The 18,366-nt window shown below is 42.5% G+C and overlaps 1 protein-coding gene across 2 annotated transcripts in view; it reads right to left on the bottom strand.

Annotated features, from left to right (window-relative positions):
* The window catches only part of OXCT1 (3-oxoacid CoA-transferase 1), a 142,863-nt gene that overhangs the window by 80,332 nt on the left and 44,165 nt on the right, over window positions 1-18,366 (bottom strand). The window contains exons 1-4 of one of the 2 annotated variants that reach the window (XM_043514264.1): window positions 17,799-17,803; window positions 14,423-14,558; window positions 10,245-10,394; window positions 2,447-2,553 (exon numbers count right to left, since the gene is read on the bottom strand). In XM_043514264.1, coding sequence (XP_043370199.1) covers window positions 2,447-2,553; window positions 10,245-10,394; window positions 14,423-14,506 — 341 coding nt within the window. In that variant the 5' untranslated portion in view covers window positions 14,507-14,558; window positions 17,799-17,803. Of the gene's footprint in view, window positions 1-2,446; window positions 2,554-10,244; window positions 10,395-14,422; window positions 14,559-17,798; window positions 17,804-18,366 lie in introns of those variants that run through there. The other variant, XM_038401717.2, reaches the window with a different exon arrangement.

Raw genomic sequence — 18,366 nt, forward strand, 5'->3', positions numbered from 1 at the left:
GCAAACAGCTCCGTAGCCAGTGAGTCACAGTCAATTCCAGGAATAGTTCACTTCATTTAGAGTGGAGGTCCAAATCTCAAGGCAATAAGGTGTTTGGAACAGACCCTATTGGTACTGAAAACCTGTCAGAATGGAGCATCAGGTCACACAGTAGGTAAAATAGATTTACTATAGTCTATTGCAATTTCCCCTCTGAAGTGTTCCTGATACGCAACAGGGTTAAAAATCAGAGTGTCTGTAGTAAGATTGCTCTCTACTCTCAGGCTGAGGGGTACGATTAGTTTACAATTAGATTACTTGATCTGGAAATCTGCTAGTTGGACATTTGCAGAAAGGAGTGAAGAAGATCAAATCTTGGCTGTAGGTATCCCAGGCCTGATACCGTTTCCTAAACCAGAGATGTTTCCTCCTCTCCTCAGTAGCTGCCGAATGGGAAAGTAGAGCTTTCAGACCTCCTCTCCAAGTGAAGTATTCCTCATATCAACTGTGCTTCAGGAATGTAGGAGGTATAGAAGTTAGGTGCAGGGGGCAGGAGGGAAAAAGGAACATACAATGGAAAGTGAGTAGCAAGAGAGAGACTGGTATGACGCAGCAGAATGTGGAAAAGAGAGGGAGAATGGGACAGGTATGTGATTGTGGAGAAAGAGAGGAAATGTGGGGGGCAAGCAAATGCTAGGGGGAAGATATGGGATTGGGGGCTGTGTGGAGCATGGAGGGACAGGTAGAAGAGAGAGAATGACAGCTCCCACTGCCCACACCCCAGGGAACAGGAGAAGGCAAGTGAACAGCCAACAAGGTGGCCTACATCTCTTTGTGTGTACACATTTAAAGTTCAGTGCTCAACCAGAAACAAGCTCTCATTTGGAAGCGGGGGAAGAAGGGAAGCTTCCTCCTAGAGCAGGGGCGGGCAAACTTTTTGGCCTAAGGCCACATCGGGTTTCCAAAATTGTATGGAGGGCCGGTTAGGGGAGGCTGTGTCTCCCCAAACAGCCAGGCATGGCCTGGCCCCTGCCTCCTATCCAACCTTCCTGCTTCTCCCCCCCTGAGGCTCCTGACCCAACAACCAACCCCTGCTCCCTGTTCCCGGACCCCCCACCCCTGACTGCCCCCTGCCGCCCATCCAACCCCCCCCCTCATTCCTGACTGCCCCTCTGGGATCCCTGCCCCATCCAACCCTCCTGTTCCCCACCCTGACCCCTATCCACATCCCCAATCCCTGACCACCAACCCTGAACTTCCCTGCTCTCTATCCAACACCCCACCCACACTTACCATGGTGCCTGGAGCACTGGTGACTGGCGGTGCTACAGCCGCGCCATCCAGAGCACTGGGTCAGGCTGCAGCTCTGCAACTGTGCTGCCCGGTGGCGTGGCACGCTGAGGCTGCAGGGAAGGGGAACAGCAGGGGAAGGGCTGGGGACTAGCCTCCCGGGCCAGGAGCTCAGGGGCCGGGCAGGAGCGTCCTTTGGGGTGGATGTGGTCCACAGGCTGTAGTTTGCCCACCTCTGTCCTAGAGGCTCAAAAATCATAAGGCAGGCAAAAAACAATGCCATTGATTTAAATACCAGGATTTTTAAGACAGACCAACAACTGCATGTTTCCTTTGGAAATCTGACTTATGGTTTGTCAACACTTGGGGCTTTTTGCACTCCTTATTTCCTCTAATATTCAAAAGGGCTGGATTACTTGATTTAGCAGTTTACTGTAAGAAAGTGCGCTCGGCTACCACAACACTTACCTCTTCTTCTGTTAGCAGCAAAAAACCAACCAAACAAAAAACTATGTGAAACATAAGCAAATCTCTCCTGTTTAAATGGAAGAGAAACCACAGGAGCAATACAGCTGCCTAGTCATACCTTGGTCTCAGACTGTGGCTAAAGTTGTGTTGCACAGTTCTTTAAGGGGGCCTGGACATAACTCACCACCATACAGATGGGTGATTTTTTCCATCACAAAAGATGATATATAATGACATAAAGTGTCTGATCCTTTACCAGTGAAGTCAACAGGAGTTGAACCACAGACTTCAACAGGTCATAATTAAGCTTATTGGTTGGATTGCAGACTAAATGCAGCTGGCTCTTGTTGACACCTGTGACCCTATCCGATATACTGTCCTTAAAAAAAACTGAACTGACACCTTTATTCAAAAGTTTCAGTCGATACAGAAAGCTGATAATTTTTCCAGGAAATATTAGTAGCTTTTATAAGCCATGCCTCATTTTTATCACTTTTTTAAATTTCACAGCTGTTCTTGTATTCTTGAAAGCCATTAATATAGGCAATTTTTTTTTGACCTTTTATAGGATTATAATTTGACAGTAGGGCAAAGCAAAATGAATAAAAGTGAAGTCAGTAAGATCTCAAACAGGAGACAGGATTCCATTTCCCTTTCATATTGTTCCAAACTATTAAAGGATCTTCCTCCACTGGCAAACGGGCAATACCTGAAGATAACGTTTCCTGCGCGATCAGCCTTCCACGCCTTCACGAGCGCATAATCACCTGTAATTGACTTCTCCATAATATAGTGACGACCATCAAACTCCCTCACCTGTAGGGAACAATAGTGCACTGCTGAGATGCAGGCATCATCAAACAGACTTCTTATATAATACTTATTTTATGTGATTTATTTTACAGACAATTCAATTTAAACCTTCTTTTGTGTCTATGTGTAGTTATGTCTTATAGCTCAAGTGGGTAATAACAGAGGTGCACAGGGAGGCAATAACTTGATTTTATAGTTGCTATAGCCTCCTTGTTTAGAGAAACATAAAACTGGATTTCAGTACCTGTTCCCACTGCACCACCTACTATTCAGCATGCATTCTGCTGTACTTCCAGCAGCTCGCACAAAGTAACAGTGCCTTAGTGCTGCAGCAGTGATATTTACAGAGTTTGTATTCACACTGGGTGAAATTCATCCAGATGCAGAGGACCCACCCAAAGTCTATGTGCCTCTTAAGTCCAATTTTGAGGGTTTAAGTGATACACAGCCCTCATGCAAACACTTGGTACAGGGGTGAATTTTACCCATTGTTCTCAGAAATTATCTTCTTTTGGTGCTGTGTAATTTGAAAATGTAACTCATAAATGGACCAAGAACTAACAATTTTAATAGCTCCATGAAATTAGATGCAACTTGTAGTTAGCTACAAAATGAGTTTCTATACTTATCAAGCTAATAATTCTCCTGAATTATGACCTAGCAGTGCTCTTAAAACTTGTGCTAAATGAAGCAAAGCAAAACATGGGAGGTTCATTAAGGCAGAAACTGAAGTCTGGCGATGGCCTTTCGGTAAAATTATCTCTAGATTTTATAAAACACAATTCTGTTCTCTTCATGATTGTTTACTGATGCTCAAAGCAAAACTGTTGTATAGGGATCAGGAAACTAGACAGAACAGGTTGTCAGTGGAAATCAGGTCAGTCACCAGAGGACAGGTAGTATGGGTAAGTCATCCATCAACATGTTTGGTTTTTTAAATTATTCATTACTGAGGCCCAACAGCAAAGGTCGTGGGCCTTAGAAGAGGGATCTGGATTATCCATGCTGAACTGTGTTAGAGTGTATAGATGAAGAAAATTCAATGATCAAAATTTTGAACAGTTTCTTGCGCATTACCATCAAAGTCAAACCAAACCAAACTGAAATAAATGAGCAAGCCTAGCTCCATGTAGTCTTAAATTATAAACGCACTATATAAGAGCCAGGTATTAATTATTATTATTATTAAATGCAATTTACACCTAAATCTTGCACTTAAAAAAAAAAAGAGTTGTGCTCTCTAACAGAGAAAAGAATCAAGGTGACCAATATGATCCTGGATTCTAATCCTACTTCACGGACTGAATGACCACTGGAGACCATAAATCTACATGAGGGAGAGAAATCTAACCTAGTTGACACTGATGTTTCCTTACCATTCTCTATTCCAGGTCAACGAATCCTGAATGGCTACATAACCTGAACAAAGGGGGATGCTAACCAATTTTCTACCTACAAACTTAATATTGGTTTAGGATTGAGTCCCTGTGCAGTGTTTTACATAGCTACTTATAGTGCAACAACAGGCAAGTGAACAGACTTCCTCTGACCTCAATTATTTAAGTTTAAAAAAAAAATCTCCCTCTGAGTCCTGGGTTAATAGACTGGATTGCTTTTAAGTTTGTAAAAACACAAAAAATAACATTTTGTTTGTATTTAATTACACTGGCACTCAGCGACACCAATCTGATCAAAGAAGTCCATAGTCAATTTTAACTAAAACTTCACAGACATGAATAAATTTCAAGTGAATGTCTTTTATATCTTTGTTGTCACTTAGCCAAGATACATACATCTAGTTCATTTAATTTATAAGGAAAGAATAATCCCTCCCTTCTGAACTCTAATATTTTCATTAGTTCTTAACCTGAAGCTTCTGTGATAGGTCTGATTTGCTGTGACAGTAAAACACCTAATCATAATCTAATTGAAAAAAAATGTTGATTCAGAAACAGCTCAAACAGACATTGTAATTACTGTAATGTTAACAGGAGAAATACCATAGCTATAAGCAAAATAATTAATTTTATTAAATATGTCAAAAGCAACTTTGGTGTATTTTAGACTTAAACTTCTTAAGCCTTCAAATGAAAAGACAAATTATAGTTTAAGAACTTCCTTGGCAATTTTGTTTTTAATCTTACTATCTTTTTATCCTTACAGTTTTGATCAGCTAAACTTTCCTACCCTCTGAATTTCTTTAAATACTGAGGTTTCCTATTAATGTCTTATTTAAACCAGTAAAAGTATCTTCTCTCCCCTGATCTGCAACCCAATTAAGATTAATAGAAATTGTGCACATCCATTGAGAGCTAAACTATGATAGTAATATGTACACACACGTGGTATATAGGGCCAGTTCACAAAGCTGAAAACAATTATGAGCCAAATCAGTTGGGAGGAAGAATTTAATCAGAAAAATGTGAATGAGAATTGGGAATCATTTAACAATACTTTACAAGATGCCCAAAAAGCCACAATTTCACAACTGAGGAAGAAGGTAGGTTAAAAAAAGTGAAGGAAACTATAAAAAAATAGAAGATGGAGTTGATAGTAATGAATATAAATCAGAAGCTAGGAATTGTAGAAAATTGATAATAGAAACAAAAGGAGAAATCTATGGCCAGCAGAGCTAAGGACAGTAAGAAGGTGTTTTTAAAATATATTAGGAACAAAAAAAATCCTCACAATGATATTGATCCGTTCACTAGACGGAAATGGTAGAATGACCAATAATAATGCAAAAAAGCAGAAGTCTTCAATAAATATTTCTGTTTTCTATTTGGGGAAAAACAGATGATATAGGGTCACTGATGGTGAGAACACTCTTTGCATTCCATTAGTATCTCAAGAAGATTTTAAACAGCAGCTACTGATGTTAGACATTTTAAAGTCAGCAGGCCCGGATAACTTGCATACAAGAATCTTGAAAGAGCTGGTTGAGGAGCTCACTGCACCATTACATGTTGATTTTCAATCAATCAGTCTTGGAGCCCTGGGGAAGCTCCAGACAATTGGAAGAAAGCTAAAGTTGTGCCAGTTTTTAAAAAGAGTAAATAGGATGACATGGGCAATTAAAGGCCTGTCAAACTGACATTGATCCTGGGCAAGATAATGGAGCAGCTGATATGGGACTCGATTAATAATTAAAGGAGGATACTATAATTAATGCCAATGAACGTGGGTTTATTGAAAATGTACCTTGTCAAACTAACTTGATATCTTTTTTGGATGAGATTACAAATTTGGTAGATAAAGGTAATACTGTAAGGCATTTGTCTTGGTATCACATAACATTTTGATTAAAAAACCAGAATGATATAAAATGAACATGGCACACAGTAAATGGATTAAAAACTGGCTAACGGATACATCTCAAATTGTAAATAGTGAATCATCATCAAGCAGTTATGTTTCCAGTGAGGACCGGCAGAGATCAGTTCCTGGCCCTAGTCTATTTAGCATTTTTATCAATGACCTGGAAGAAAACAAAGTCATCACTGATCAAGTTTGTAGATGACACAAAAATTGGGGGAATGGTAAGAGTGCAGGTCACTGATTCAGAGCGATCTGGATTACTTGATAAACTGAGCACAAGCAAACAATATGCATTTTAATACAGCTAAATGCAAATGTATACATCTATGAAAAAGGAGTGCAAGTCATACCTCCAGAATGCGGGGCGGGGACACAACTCTGTTCTGGGCGGGGGGTAGGGGGGATACACAGCTAACCATGAGCTCTCAATGTGTCTCTGCGGCCAAAAGAGCTAATGCAATCCTGGGATGCGTAAACAGGGGAATCTTGAATAGGAGTATATTTGGCACCGATGTGACTACTGCTGGAATACTGTCTAGTTCTGGTGTCAAGAAAGACATGGTCAATTGGAGAGGGTTCAGAGAAGACATATGAGGATGATTAAAGGATTAGGAAACATGCCTTACAGTGATTAATTCAAAAAGCCAAATCTATTTATTTTAACAAAGAGAAGGTTATGGGTAACTTGATTATAGTCAATAATTGTCTACTTGGGAACAAATATTTAATCATGCGCTCGTCAATCTAACAGAGAAAGGTATAATATGACCCAGTGGCTGGAAATTGAAACTAGACAAGGTCAGACTGGAAATAAGGTGTACAATTTTTGACAGTGAAGGTCATTTTCCATTGGAAAAATTTACCAAGGTCTGTGGTGGATTTTCCGTCACTGACAATTTTTAAATCAAGATTGGATGCGTTTCTAAAAGATCTGCTCTAGGAATTATTTTGGCCTGTTTTATACAGGAGATCAGACTAAATTATTACAGTGGACCTTCTGGCCTTGGAATTTGTGAACAGTAATTAAGCACAGATGGTAAGCAGAAGACATCTCCCTGCTGAAAGAAGGCGACAGTCTAAAATAGACAAACTAGAATACACCAGGAGAAATGGGATTATGCTAATTTAAAGTTTATAGCATGGTCATACCACACCCAAAAAGTTAGCTAATATATATTCTGATAGCACTCACATATTCCTGTTTATTCACTTAGTGGTTCAACATCAGAGGCCAAATCCTAGCTTTCAGGTACACAAACTCCCAAAATAGCTTCCAAATCTTCATGGAAGAGCATTGAAGTACAGGGCTCAGAGGCAGGGGGCTGGTACATGGGTGAAGCCCTGATACACCCACACTCCATATGAGCAGCCCCCCCGATTTGAATAACTTGTGCTCCTGGCAAGTTTCACCTTCCTGGCTCCTATGCAAAGAAGACTGCTAAGAATCTAAATATAGGTGCAAAACAATTCTATTTTTACAGTATTCTTTTGAACACTTTTACTTAATAAGACCCAATGAGAGATAGGATTTGTTCTCAGATCTGACATACCTGAAATCACAGGCTCAAATCCCAGAAGGGCCAATTAAGCTTAAGATACTGGAGACCTGTCTGTGGACACTAATGGTCCAATGGTACATTCTAGAACAGTAGAGCCTTGCCCTGATGTCGTAGATCAGACTTACCCTCCCTTCTCACTCTTGTTCTGTACGCCAGATGGGTGCCATTTTAGTGGTCTGTATGTACATTATTTGTGATTTATTATACAGAATGATTTCTTTCATGAGGGTGAGAGTGTGACTTAGAGGCAGCAGCACCCCCTCTCCCCCCGCAGTGTACGTTTAACAATTTACAGTGGAAACTCCTGGAATCAGCATCAATGATGCAGGTTAAAATTCCTCCAGGGATTCTGATGGAATACAAGACAGAACATGACAGGGGCTGCTCTTTCTTTCACAGGGCAGAGATTTGCTCTGCCCATGTGGGACTAGCCCAGATATCTGATGCAGAAACAGGTAGGGCTATGGCCTTACCCATCTGCCTCCTTTGGGCAGAACCATCAAGGTATTGTAGCCCTCCCTAACACAGGTACCCATCATAGGTAAAAGGAAACTTGCACTTTCTTCTGCATCTTGCTTTAAATAATGACCCACCAGGTCTGTCTGTTCTTATACAGTGTATAAATTATGCTACAGCTCTTGCTTTTAAGGATTACTTGAAAATTAAATAGAGCTGGAAACCAAACCAACACTTGTTAAATTGCACCAAGATTTTGGTTACATAATAACCTCTTTCTAACCTCTTTGCCAAGTGATCCAATTCTTAACCATCACATTTATTTAGAAATCATTAGAAAAAAAGGAAGACTGAACTATGCAAGAAAGAGCAGAGGAGGGGGAGAGATAGCTCATTGGTCTGAGCATTGTCCTGCTAAACTCAGGGTTCTGAGTTCAATCCTTGAGGGGGCCATTTAGGGATCTACGCCAAAAATTGGGGATTGGTTCTGCTTTGAGCAGGGGGTTGGATTAGATGACCTCCTGAGGTCCCTTCCAACCCTGATCTTCTATGATTCTTAAAACCACCACCATCTGTCTCAAGGACTGTGGTGTCAATATTATTGATTATCGTTCATCTGCAGACAGTGAGGATATAAATCCCGGTGTAGACATGAAAAATGTAATTTCTCACAACAGTGTGGAAGAAGGCTGGAGCATCTAAAAATACTTGAAAGAGCATAAGAAAGAATAATTCTTCTGAAAAAGAAAAAACCCCAAGGAGCCAAAAGTTCAGTTACAGGGCTTCATGAGAAGCTAATTAATAAAATGAAACCTATTCTGAAAATTGACATGGAGGGAGGCAACCAAACAAGAATAGTTAGATTGTTTTGTGGGCAGGGGTTGGGGAGATGGGGAGGAAAGCAGGAGAATGAGTTGATTCTTGCCACACACAGAAAAACCCCTAAGGAGGATATGAAGGGCTTCTACAAATATGTCAAGGGAAAACAGATATGCTAGAGAGAAAGTGGCCCATTTAATAAATGGAGAAGAAAGATTAAGATTAAGTTAGATTAAGTTGATGATTATTCAGTGTCTTCAGATACAGAATTATTATTATAAAATCAATCTTCTTGTAAAAGAAGAGAAGGAAAGTTGTTTGGACAATTAGGAAATTCTTTTAAAAATTACTATCAACAGACAGTAGAGAATACTTGGAAAAAAGCACTGCTTTAGCCCTAATGATGTTGTAACCTTTGATGAGGGCAGTACTGATCTTCAGCAGCTGAGACAGAACATTCATTAGAAATAACATTCTCCATTAGTTTATTATATATAATATAGAGTTAAACACAAATGTTTCCCCTTCTCCAGATTCTGCTCCTTTGATTTCCATATGAAAGTCCTGTTTCTCAATTTGAAGCAGTACCTTTTTCCGCGTCTTTTTAATTTCAAAGCCTTATACTAAACCACATTTCAGCTATCAGTGCCCAAAGTCAGGTCTGCACAACAGATTTATATCAGTATGACTACATTGCTCAGCGGTGTAAAAAAAATCCACACTCCCGAGCACAGTTGCCAACTTTCACATATTAAATAAGCATTATGACTTTCACAATAAGCCAAAAAACAAATTTATCCCATTTCAAAACAAGGCCAAAACAAGCCAATCCCTAAGAACCCCAAACACTCTATGTGACTAGATCCCCCCTGGCATGCAGTCTGGGACTGTCGTGGGCCTGCTGTGCACCCCCGACTCTCTCCCCCACTTCCCCCTTACTCCTGCTTGCCGGGAGCCGATTAAAAAAAAGAAGAAGCAACAAGCTACAATAAGCAACAAGCTACCAACCAAACAAGCAACAAATCAAAAACTAGCCAACAAGCAACTCACAAGACGAATAAGCCAAAAACAAGCCCAATTTCTGCATTTTTTCCACGGGTTTGGCATATTTGCTCCCGAGTGACATAGTTATGTCACTAACCCTAACCCCTGGTGTAGCCAGCGCTGTCAGAGAGAGAGCTTCTCCCAACAATATAGCTACTGCCTCTCATGGAGGTGGATTAACTAGGCCAATAGAAGCTCTGCCGTTGGCACAGGAGCATTGTCACTTCAGTGCTACAGTGGCATGGCTGCCTTGATGCAGCTATGCCAATGCAATGTTTTATGTGTAGACCTGCCCTCAGAGGGGTTTCTGAATATGCTCATGCTAAGTGAGCCTTCTTCTCTTTAACAAGTCAATTTCCTGACCCTTCTGAATTCACATAATTATTAATCTGTAACCTCAAGATTCAGATGGTCTCAGAAGAGGTTACATTGCTGTGAACTGGCAAGGAATTCAGATTCTAAACCTACAGGCTTTAGTACAACAGAATGGCATCTTACCTCTCTTGGCTGACTGGCAATGGCAATGCTGCCATCTTTGTTGTATTTGATAGGCGCTCCTCCTTCTTGTACCAATGTTCCATAGCCCGTGCTTGTGAAAAATGCTGGAATGCCTGCACCTCCTGCACGGACTCGCTCAGCAAGCGTACCCTATAGGAGAACAAGTTCAGAAGCAAACAATGACGACTTGGATTTGATTTTCCTGCAAGAACAGCCACTTCAATAAGAGACACTTTTGTGGGTTTTTTTGTTCCTGTACCTTGGGACTTTTCCTTTTGATCCTACTAGAAACAGTGAAAAATAGTCTATTTCCCCCCTCTTGTTATTTCTCCTTTGTTGAAGTGGCTCAACATTTGACAATAAAACCCTTCTTCTTGGCCATCAGTTACTAAATAGTACACTGTAGCTGAACTCCCCATTCACTCAATATTCAACTTCTTGCCTTTCTCTTTTATAACCCTTTTCTCTAGCTTGTTTACGGGTCTATTACTCAAATCCATGCATTCTTTGTTCTCTTCCTATTCCCCACTTGGCTATCAGCATTAGTACAAACAGCCTTTTTTACCAACCTACATATTTGCCTAATTTCTAGTTCTCATGCTCTGAAGCCTCTAGGGAAACATAACAATGGATGCTATATCAAACAAGCTATAGCAATGCCTATTAGTTTCAGCAGGAGGCTAGCAGTCAGTAATCCTGGGTTCTATTCTTGAGTGCCAAATAAGCGGTGGTGATTGTGAGGCTGGCAAACCAAGTGACAGCTCTTCCCCAGACTTTAGGCCAGCTGAGCACAGACCAGTTCATTGCTGGAAACCAGTTGTTTCACCTGTAGTATTGTTAAGATGGATATTGTACTTATAACAATGTGTTTAGACTTTATGAAAAGCTTGTAAGTTGCTGCATGCATTAATCTCACTTTTAATATTTTAAATATTACCTTAAAGCACATGATAAAGTATTTGCTTTACAACTGTAAAAAATGTTTGACATGAAACTGTCAGCCTGTCAGAAGGAATTGTCTCCTGCTTATTAAGAAGGCTATCAAGACTAAATGGGCCATTGTGAGACATCAGAATGCAAAGACTTAATTGTCCCTTTCCACACATGAAGAGGCTATGTGCAAAAGGGATCATCCCATGAGCTTGAATTCTGGAAGAAAGAAATAAAGGCAGTGAACAATAAAATTTTTCACCTCTTTGGCAGTTTGGAATCTTATAGGGCTGGAGCTACGAAACAGAAGCAGAGATCTCCAAAGTCAACCTGGCATTAGCCCTAAAAGACATTCAGTGCTGACAGGTTGCTACAACTCTGTCACCTCTCGGAACCACTGACTAACTCATTTGTGTATATATGTTTGCCTGCTTTAACTTGTAAGTAACTCTTTCATTTCTTTTTCCTAGTTAATACATCTTTAGTTAGTTTATTACAGGATTGGCTACAAGCATTGTCTTTGGTGAGAGATCCGAGGTACAAACTGACCTGGGGTAAGTGACTGGTCTCTTGGGACTGGAAGCAACCTGAATGTGATACGACTTTTTGTGTATAGCAACCAAGTCCAGCTTGCATGGATGACAACATAGACCAGAATGCCCAAAGGGACTGTCTGTGACTCCATAGTGAGACTATTATAGTGTGCTTCAGGAGTTCACATTTGTTACTGGGTTGGGGAAATCTAATTATAGAACATATAAGCAACTTGGGGTGACCGCCTGGCTTTTTAACAATCTACCTTGAGGATGGCATTCCAGACAGCATGACAGTGATATCCATATGATCTATTTAATTTAATATGTACCTTTATCTATCTCTTTTCACTTTGCAGCTAATCCATCTCCACTACTAGCTTTCAAAAACCTGTATCAGCTACAAACTATAGTTTTTAGTTAGTTTGTTTTAAAAGTAACTTCTGAGAAATGTTTCAGAGTAGCAGCCGTGTTAGTCTGTATTCGCAAAAAGAAAAGGAGGACTTGTGGCACCTTAGAGACTAACAAATTTATTTGAGCATAAGCTTTCGTAGCTCACGAAAGCTTATGCTCAAATAAATTTGTTAGTCTCTAAGGTGCCACAAGTCCTCCTTTTCTTTCTGAGAAATGTATCCTTCTTTCCCTGTCATCTCTCCCAAATTATATCAATAGACTTACAAATTTTAAGGCAAGAATGGATCATTGTTGTGATCACTTAGTCTGACCTCCGGTATTGCACCAGACATTGAATTTCACCCAGTAATGCTTGTGTCAAGCCCAGTAATTTGTGGTTGAACTATAGCATATCTTTTAGAAAGGCATACAATCTTAATTTACATATTTCATGTGATGCAGAATCCACTACACCCCCTGGAAAATTGTTCCACTGATTAATGAATCTTATTGTTAAAAACATGTACCTGGTATACCCAGTATCACATAACTCTCACATTTGAGAAGTTTGTTAGATCTTCAGGTTGGCAGTACTGTCACAAAGTGGGGAGGGGGAAGTGGATTGCCTGACAGTCTGAGTGGGAGGTGTTCAACATCGAGGATAAACAAAGTTTGGTAGCTGAGGAAGTGGCAAGAGCCAGGGCTTTTCTGGGCCAGCCAATAGGGTAGAAACGGATGCTGGGTGCTTCTCCATCTGTAGTGTTTTGACAAGCAGTGTTCTCAGTAGCACAGAGCCAAGAGCAACTGCGCACTCTATATGTACCTGGGGTCAGAGCTGCAAACACAAAGCTGGGACTCCTACTGCAGCCTTACTTAATAACACCCTTTATTCCTTGTGTTATGTCTTACCCTTTGAAATAACACGGCATACGTTAGTGACTAGCTGCATGTGTTAGAATTATGCAGTCAATTTTACAATATTAGATCTAGTAGAGTGTCTTATTGATACCGACATTCTAGTTTACCCTTGTACCCAACATCCCTGATTATCCTTTTGTGCAAGAATTGCTATAGCTGGGTTGGCTGAAGAGCTAGATTGTAAGCATTAAATTCTAACACAGTATATGCACGCTGAGATTTAACACAAAATTATGACTAAATTCAACTAACATGTTATTAATGTTTAAATTTCACACTGTGCAACTTAAAGCTCCAATTTTAATTTTTTTCCACTAGATAGCAGAAGTTACATATTTACTTCTAATCTAATAAACAAAGTCAGAGCAAATACCCCAACTCAGGGGTTCTCTAACTTTTTTGATATCATGAACCACATCTATAGAGAGAGTCTTACGCCCATCTTTCCACTCATTCACGGTTGCACAATATCCCTATACATAACTCCTCCACAAAACACCTTCTTCTCTGATTTTGACATCTGGATCTTCTTCTCTTCACAGTCTCTCACCCTCACGCTTGATTACTTTGTTTGACCCCTTAGCACTCAACTTCTAGTTTGACTTTCAATCCTGGATCAACACCAAAATAGCCATTCACTCATCCGTGTCTTCTCAACACGCTGCTCTTTCTTGGATCTCTCAATATTTTACATTTCCCACCCTCCAACTACCATTTCATCTCTTTCAACATTGCCCAAGAGCCATTACTTTCACCTGACCCTTCCATGACCCCCAATCCATCAATGTCCCTGACTTTATTCCTCACTCTCTATTCCCGCTTAGCAGTTCTTTCCCCAATCACTTCCATAGACTCAGCCGTCTATTCCCTCCACTTCACATCCTTTTACTCTCAACTGTTGGCCCCCTTCTCCTGCCATAAAGTCTGTTCCACTAGCCCTCAATCCCAGCTCACTCCCCAAAGCTGACTCTTCCTCTCCAGGCTGCTCAAAACTTGTCATTTTGTGCTTTTAAGAGTGTAAGTTCTCCTGAGCTAGACCTGTTCCCTCTTGTACGTTTGCCTAGAAGACTGCAGGCACTTCTAGAAACAAACAGTGACCAATACAAATAATATTTAATTTCTTATTAAGAAACCTTTTAAGGTGATAATGGGAAGTTTACATTGCATGATCAGTCAATTCACAACAGATCACCAGCAGTTCACAGGCCACAATTTGAGAACAACTGCCATATGTTACAACACACACCTACCACTATGGAAAATATTAATATTGTAAAACAACAGTTAAAGAGAAAAGACACCTTAAAAAGAAAACAAGATGGGAATCTTGTTACATTATTATAATAATCATTATTACAGATGAAAAAGGAGAATTGACTGATCCCCCTATGGAAAGCAGCTTACCTGAGGTGTAAGCTCAACTTCCAATTCTCCAGATAAGTATTGTCGTTCAAATTCTGCATTTTCCCCAACATAGGATGATACCATCCGTTTTATCTGCTTAGTTTGAAGCAAAAGACCAAGTCCAAAATTGTCAACACTGTGGAGACAAACACCAATAACAGTCAACATCCAAAATACAGAGCATTTTGCCATCTTCAAAACAGTTTATAAAACAGTAATGAATTACAAGGCACTTGTAAGACAGGGAAGTATTATTCTTCCCATTTTACAGATGATAAAATGGAGGCAAAAAAGGAGCAAGACCCAGTCTTTAGAGGAAGAAAATGTCAGTGCCAGAATTAGAATCAGAATTGAGGAGTCACTGACACCTTGTAATCAGACATCACCCTCAGGATGAGAAACTAAGTAAAGCTAAAAACTTTATTTGAAAGCTATAAATGACAGCTTAACAAATAAAATAATCTTAGAAAGCTTCTGCTTCAATTATTGCCTCACCAATAAATAAAAAGACACTAAAGGGCACGACCAAGTCTCTGATGAACAAAGAGTTAATTTCAGATCATTTTGGATTTCCCCTTGCACAGATGCTCGAGGAAAGGACAACAAGAATGGGTATTTGGAAACAGGGGAGAGGCAAGTCTCCATGTCCAAGGTCGTAGAGTGGGTCGTACTCCAAGCAGGGGTGTTTTCCTATTTTATTTTCTGATTATAGTAAACATTTCACTTGCTTGTGAAAGCCACTACTCCTTGAGGAACAGAGACAACTGCAACCGAGGTTTTCTTCAGTGAGTCACTCTGCCAGCTTATGTTGCGAGTTGCATTTTGAACCAGCATATGCTATTTTTTCCATAGAAGTATATAATCATGCTAACGTTCCCGATGTCACTATTTCTATTGCATCCTCTACTGCTGCTGCCATATCACCCTCTCTGCTGGTAGGACAAGGCTATGTGATGAGACTTCCATTACAGAGTGAGCAGACAGAAGGAAGCAGGTTCAGTCTTACAGACACAAAATTAAGATTTAATTTAAAAAATTAGCAATATAGACAGGCAATAGCCAAAGGAAGCTTCCCCCTTATGGCTCCAATCCTGCTTTGTATGGCAGCAGACTGCTCCACACCCCAAGCCCCACTGACTTTTAAACGGGGCTCTCTGTAGGACGTGGACAGACTATTGCACGTGAATGAGGCCCAAACTTTCCCTAAGCCTCAAAGCCCTCCAAGCCCCAGCACTTTCTTCCCACAAAGAAGCAAGTTATAAGAAGTTCTTTCCGCAACTGCCTGTAAAGACAGCATTAAAATTTTAGTATTTGTTTACTGAACATTTGTAACAAGGTGCTTCCCTGTAAGCTAACAACGGACAATATTTGCTGTATGCCCTCAGATTTTAGGGTAAGAAAAAACGGTTACTTACTTTCTCATAACTGTTGTTCTTCGAGATGTGTCGTTCACATCCATTCCACATTAGGTGTGCGCACGTCATGTGCATGAGCGTCTGAAACTTTTTCCCTTAGTGGCTCCCGTCGGGCCAGCGGGCCCCCCAAGAGGTGCTACTGCACCATGCATATATACCCCTGCCAGTCCGACCCCCTCCAGTTCCTTCTTGCCGGCGACTCTGACAGAGGGGTAGGAGGGTGGGTGGTGGAATGGATGTGAACAACACATCTCGCAGAACAACAGTTACGAGAAAGTAAGTAACTGTTTTTTCTTCTTCGAATGCTTGTTTACGTCCATTCCACATTATCTGAATTACAAGCTTACCTCTGGATTAGGATAGGAGTCACAGAACAACTGCTCGGAGGACCGCTCTGCCAACTGCCACGTCCTCTCTGGCCTGCTGGTTGACCTCATAGTGGATCATGAAGGTGTGCACTGAGGACCAGGTGGCTGCTCTGCAGATCTCCTGGATTGGGACCCGTGACAGGAACGCCGTGGAAATCGCCTGCGCCCTGGTCGAGTGGGCCGTGACCGCTGGGGCTGGAACACCTGCAAGCTCATAGCATGCCCTGATGCAGCTTGTAATCCAAGATGAAATCTGCTGCGCCGACACTGGATTTTTATCCTCTTGGCTACAGCCACAAACAGCTGCGCGGATTTGCGAAAGGGCTTGGTGAGCTCCAAATAGAATGCCAGCGCTTGATCCACATCCAGGGTGTGCAAGCTGCGGTGACTCGGGTCCGTATGGAGTTTTGGGAAGTACACCGGCAGACAAATGTCCTGGCCCAAATGGAATTGGGAGACCACCATAGGGAGGAACTTGGGGTGCGGCCGGAGCTGCACCTTGTCCTTGTGAAATACTTTATACGGTGGTTCAGAGGTGAGGGCCCTGAGTTCGGACACCCTTCTGGCTGAGGTAATGGCATCAAGAAATGGCACATTCCAGGAAAGGTGGAGGAGAGAACAGGTAGCAAGGGGCTCAAAAGGGGGTCCCATGAGTTTAGAAAGGACCAGGTTAAGGTTCCATGGAGGGATTGGAGGGGCAGGAGTATGGGAACACCCTCTCCAACCCTTTAAGAAACCATCCCGCCATTGGGTGGGAAAACACCGAGCCGCCCGAGAACCCCGAATGGAAGGTGGAGATGGCTGCAGGTGCACTCTGAGTGAGGATGGGGCTAGCCCTTGCTGCTTGAGGTGCAGAAGGTACTCCAAAATGGCCTGCACCAGGGCCTGGCCCAGCCACACCTGTTGGGGTTCACACCAACACGAGAACCTTTTCCACTTGGTCAATAGGCCACCCTGGTAGATGGCTTTCTACTGCCAAGCAGAATCTGCTGCATGGGAAGGAAGCATTGGCTCTCCAGGGCGTTTAGCAACAGAGCCTCCATGCCATCAGGTGCAGTGACTGTAGATCGGGGTGAAGAAGCTGCCCGCTGTCCTGTGTAATGAGGTCCCGGTGTAGGGGCAGGACTACTGGAGCCTCCACCGACAGCTCTAGGAGTGATGTGTATCAGTGCTGGCGGGCCCAGGCTGGGGAGATGAGGATCACCGCCGCTCTGTCCCTGTGCACCTTGAGCAGGACCTTGTGCACCAAGGGGAGCTAGGGGAAGGCATACATCAAGCCCCCTCTCCACAGGATCACAAACACATCCACGAGTGAGCCCGGGCTGTGGCACTGGAATGAACAGAACCGTGGGCACTGGGCATTGGCCCTGGTGCCAAACAGATCTACCCAGGGAAACCCCCACCTGCGGAAGAGCAAAAGCATGACATCCTCCCTGAGCATCCATTCGTGCATGCGGTCCAACCTCCTGAGGGAGTCCGCTAGCTCGTTCTGCACCCCCGGGAGATAGGACGCCTCGAGGTGAATTGCATGGGCTATGAAAAGGTCCCAGAGGAGGAGAGCCTCGCGACAGAGTGGCGAGGAACAAGCCCCACCCTGCTTGTTTATATAAAACATGGCAGTAGTGTTGTCCATCAGAACTGTCACACTGTGACCACTCAGAGTGGCGTGAAAGGTCTGGCAGGTGAGACGACCCGCCCTGAGCTCCTTCACATTGATATGGAGCAACCGCTCTGCTCCGGACCACAATCCTTGCATCATAAGGTCCCCCAGGTGAGCCCCCCATCCATGGTTTGACACATCCGTCACCAGCGTCAGGTACGGTAGTGGGGCGGCAAAGGGGATGCCTTCGCAAACCAAGACTGGGACTGCCATCACAGCAGGGAGTCCAGCACATCCCTTGGGGCTGTCACCATGAAGTCCAGGGGGTCCCTGCCTGGACAGTACACCCAAGCGAGCCATGCCTGCAAAGTCCTGAGTCTCAGTCTGGCATGCCCCTACGTATGTGCATGCTGCCATGTGGCCCAGAAGCTGCAGGCAGCACCTGGTCATTGGAAACGGGCACAGGGAGGCCACCGCTTGTTGGATAGCCCGGAATTGGGATACAGGAAGGTTTGCCCGGCCTGTACCGCGTCCATGACCGCCTCTATGAATTCCACTCTC

The sequence above is a fragment of the Dermochelys coriacea genome, chromosome 5, assembly GCF_009764565.3.
Source record: "Dermochelys coriacea isolate rDerCor1 chromosome 5, rDerCor1.pri.v4, whole genome shotgun sequence".
In the NCBI taxonomy this organism is placed as follows: Eukaryota; Metazoa; Chordata; order Testudines; family Dermochelyidae; genus Dermochelys; species Dermochelys coriacea.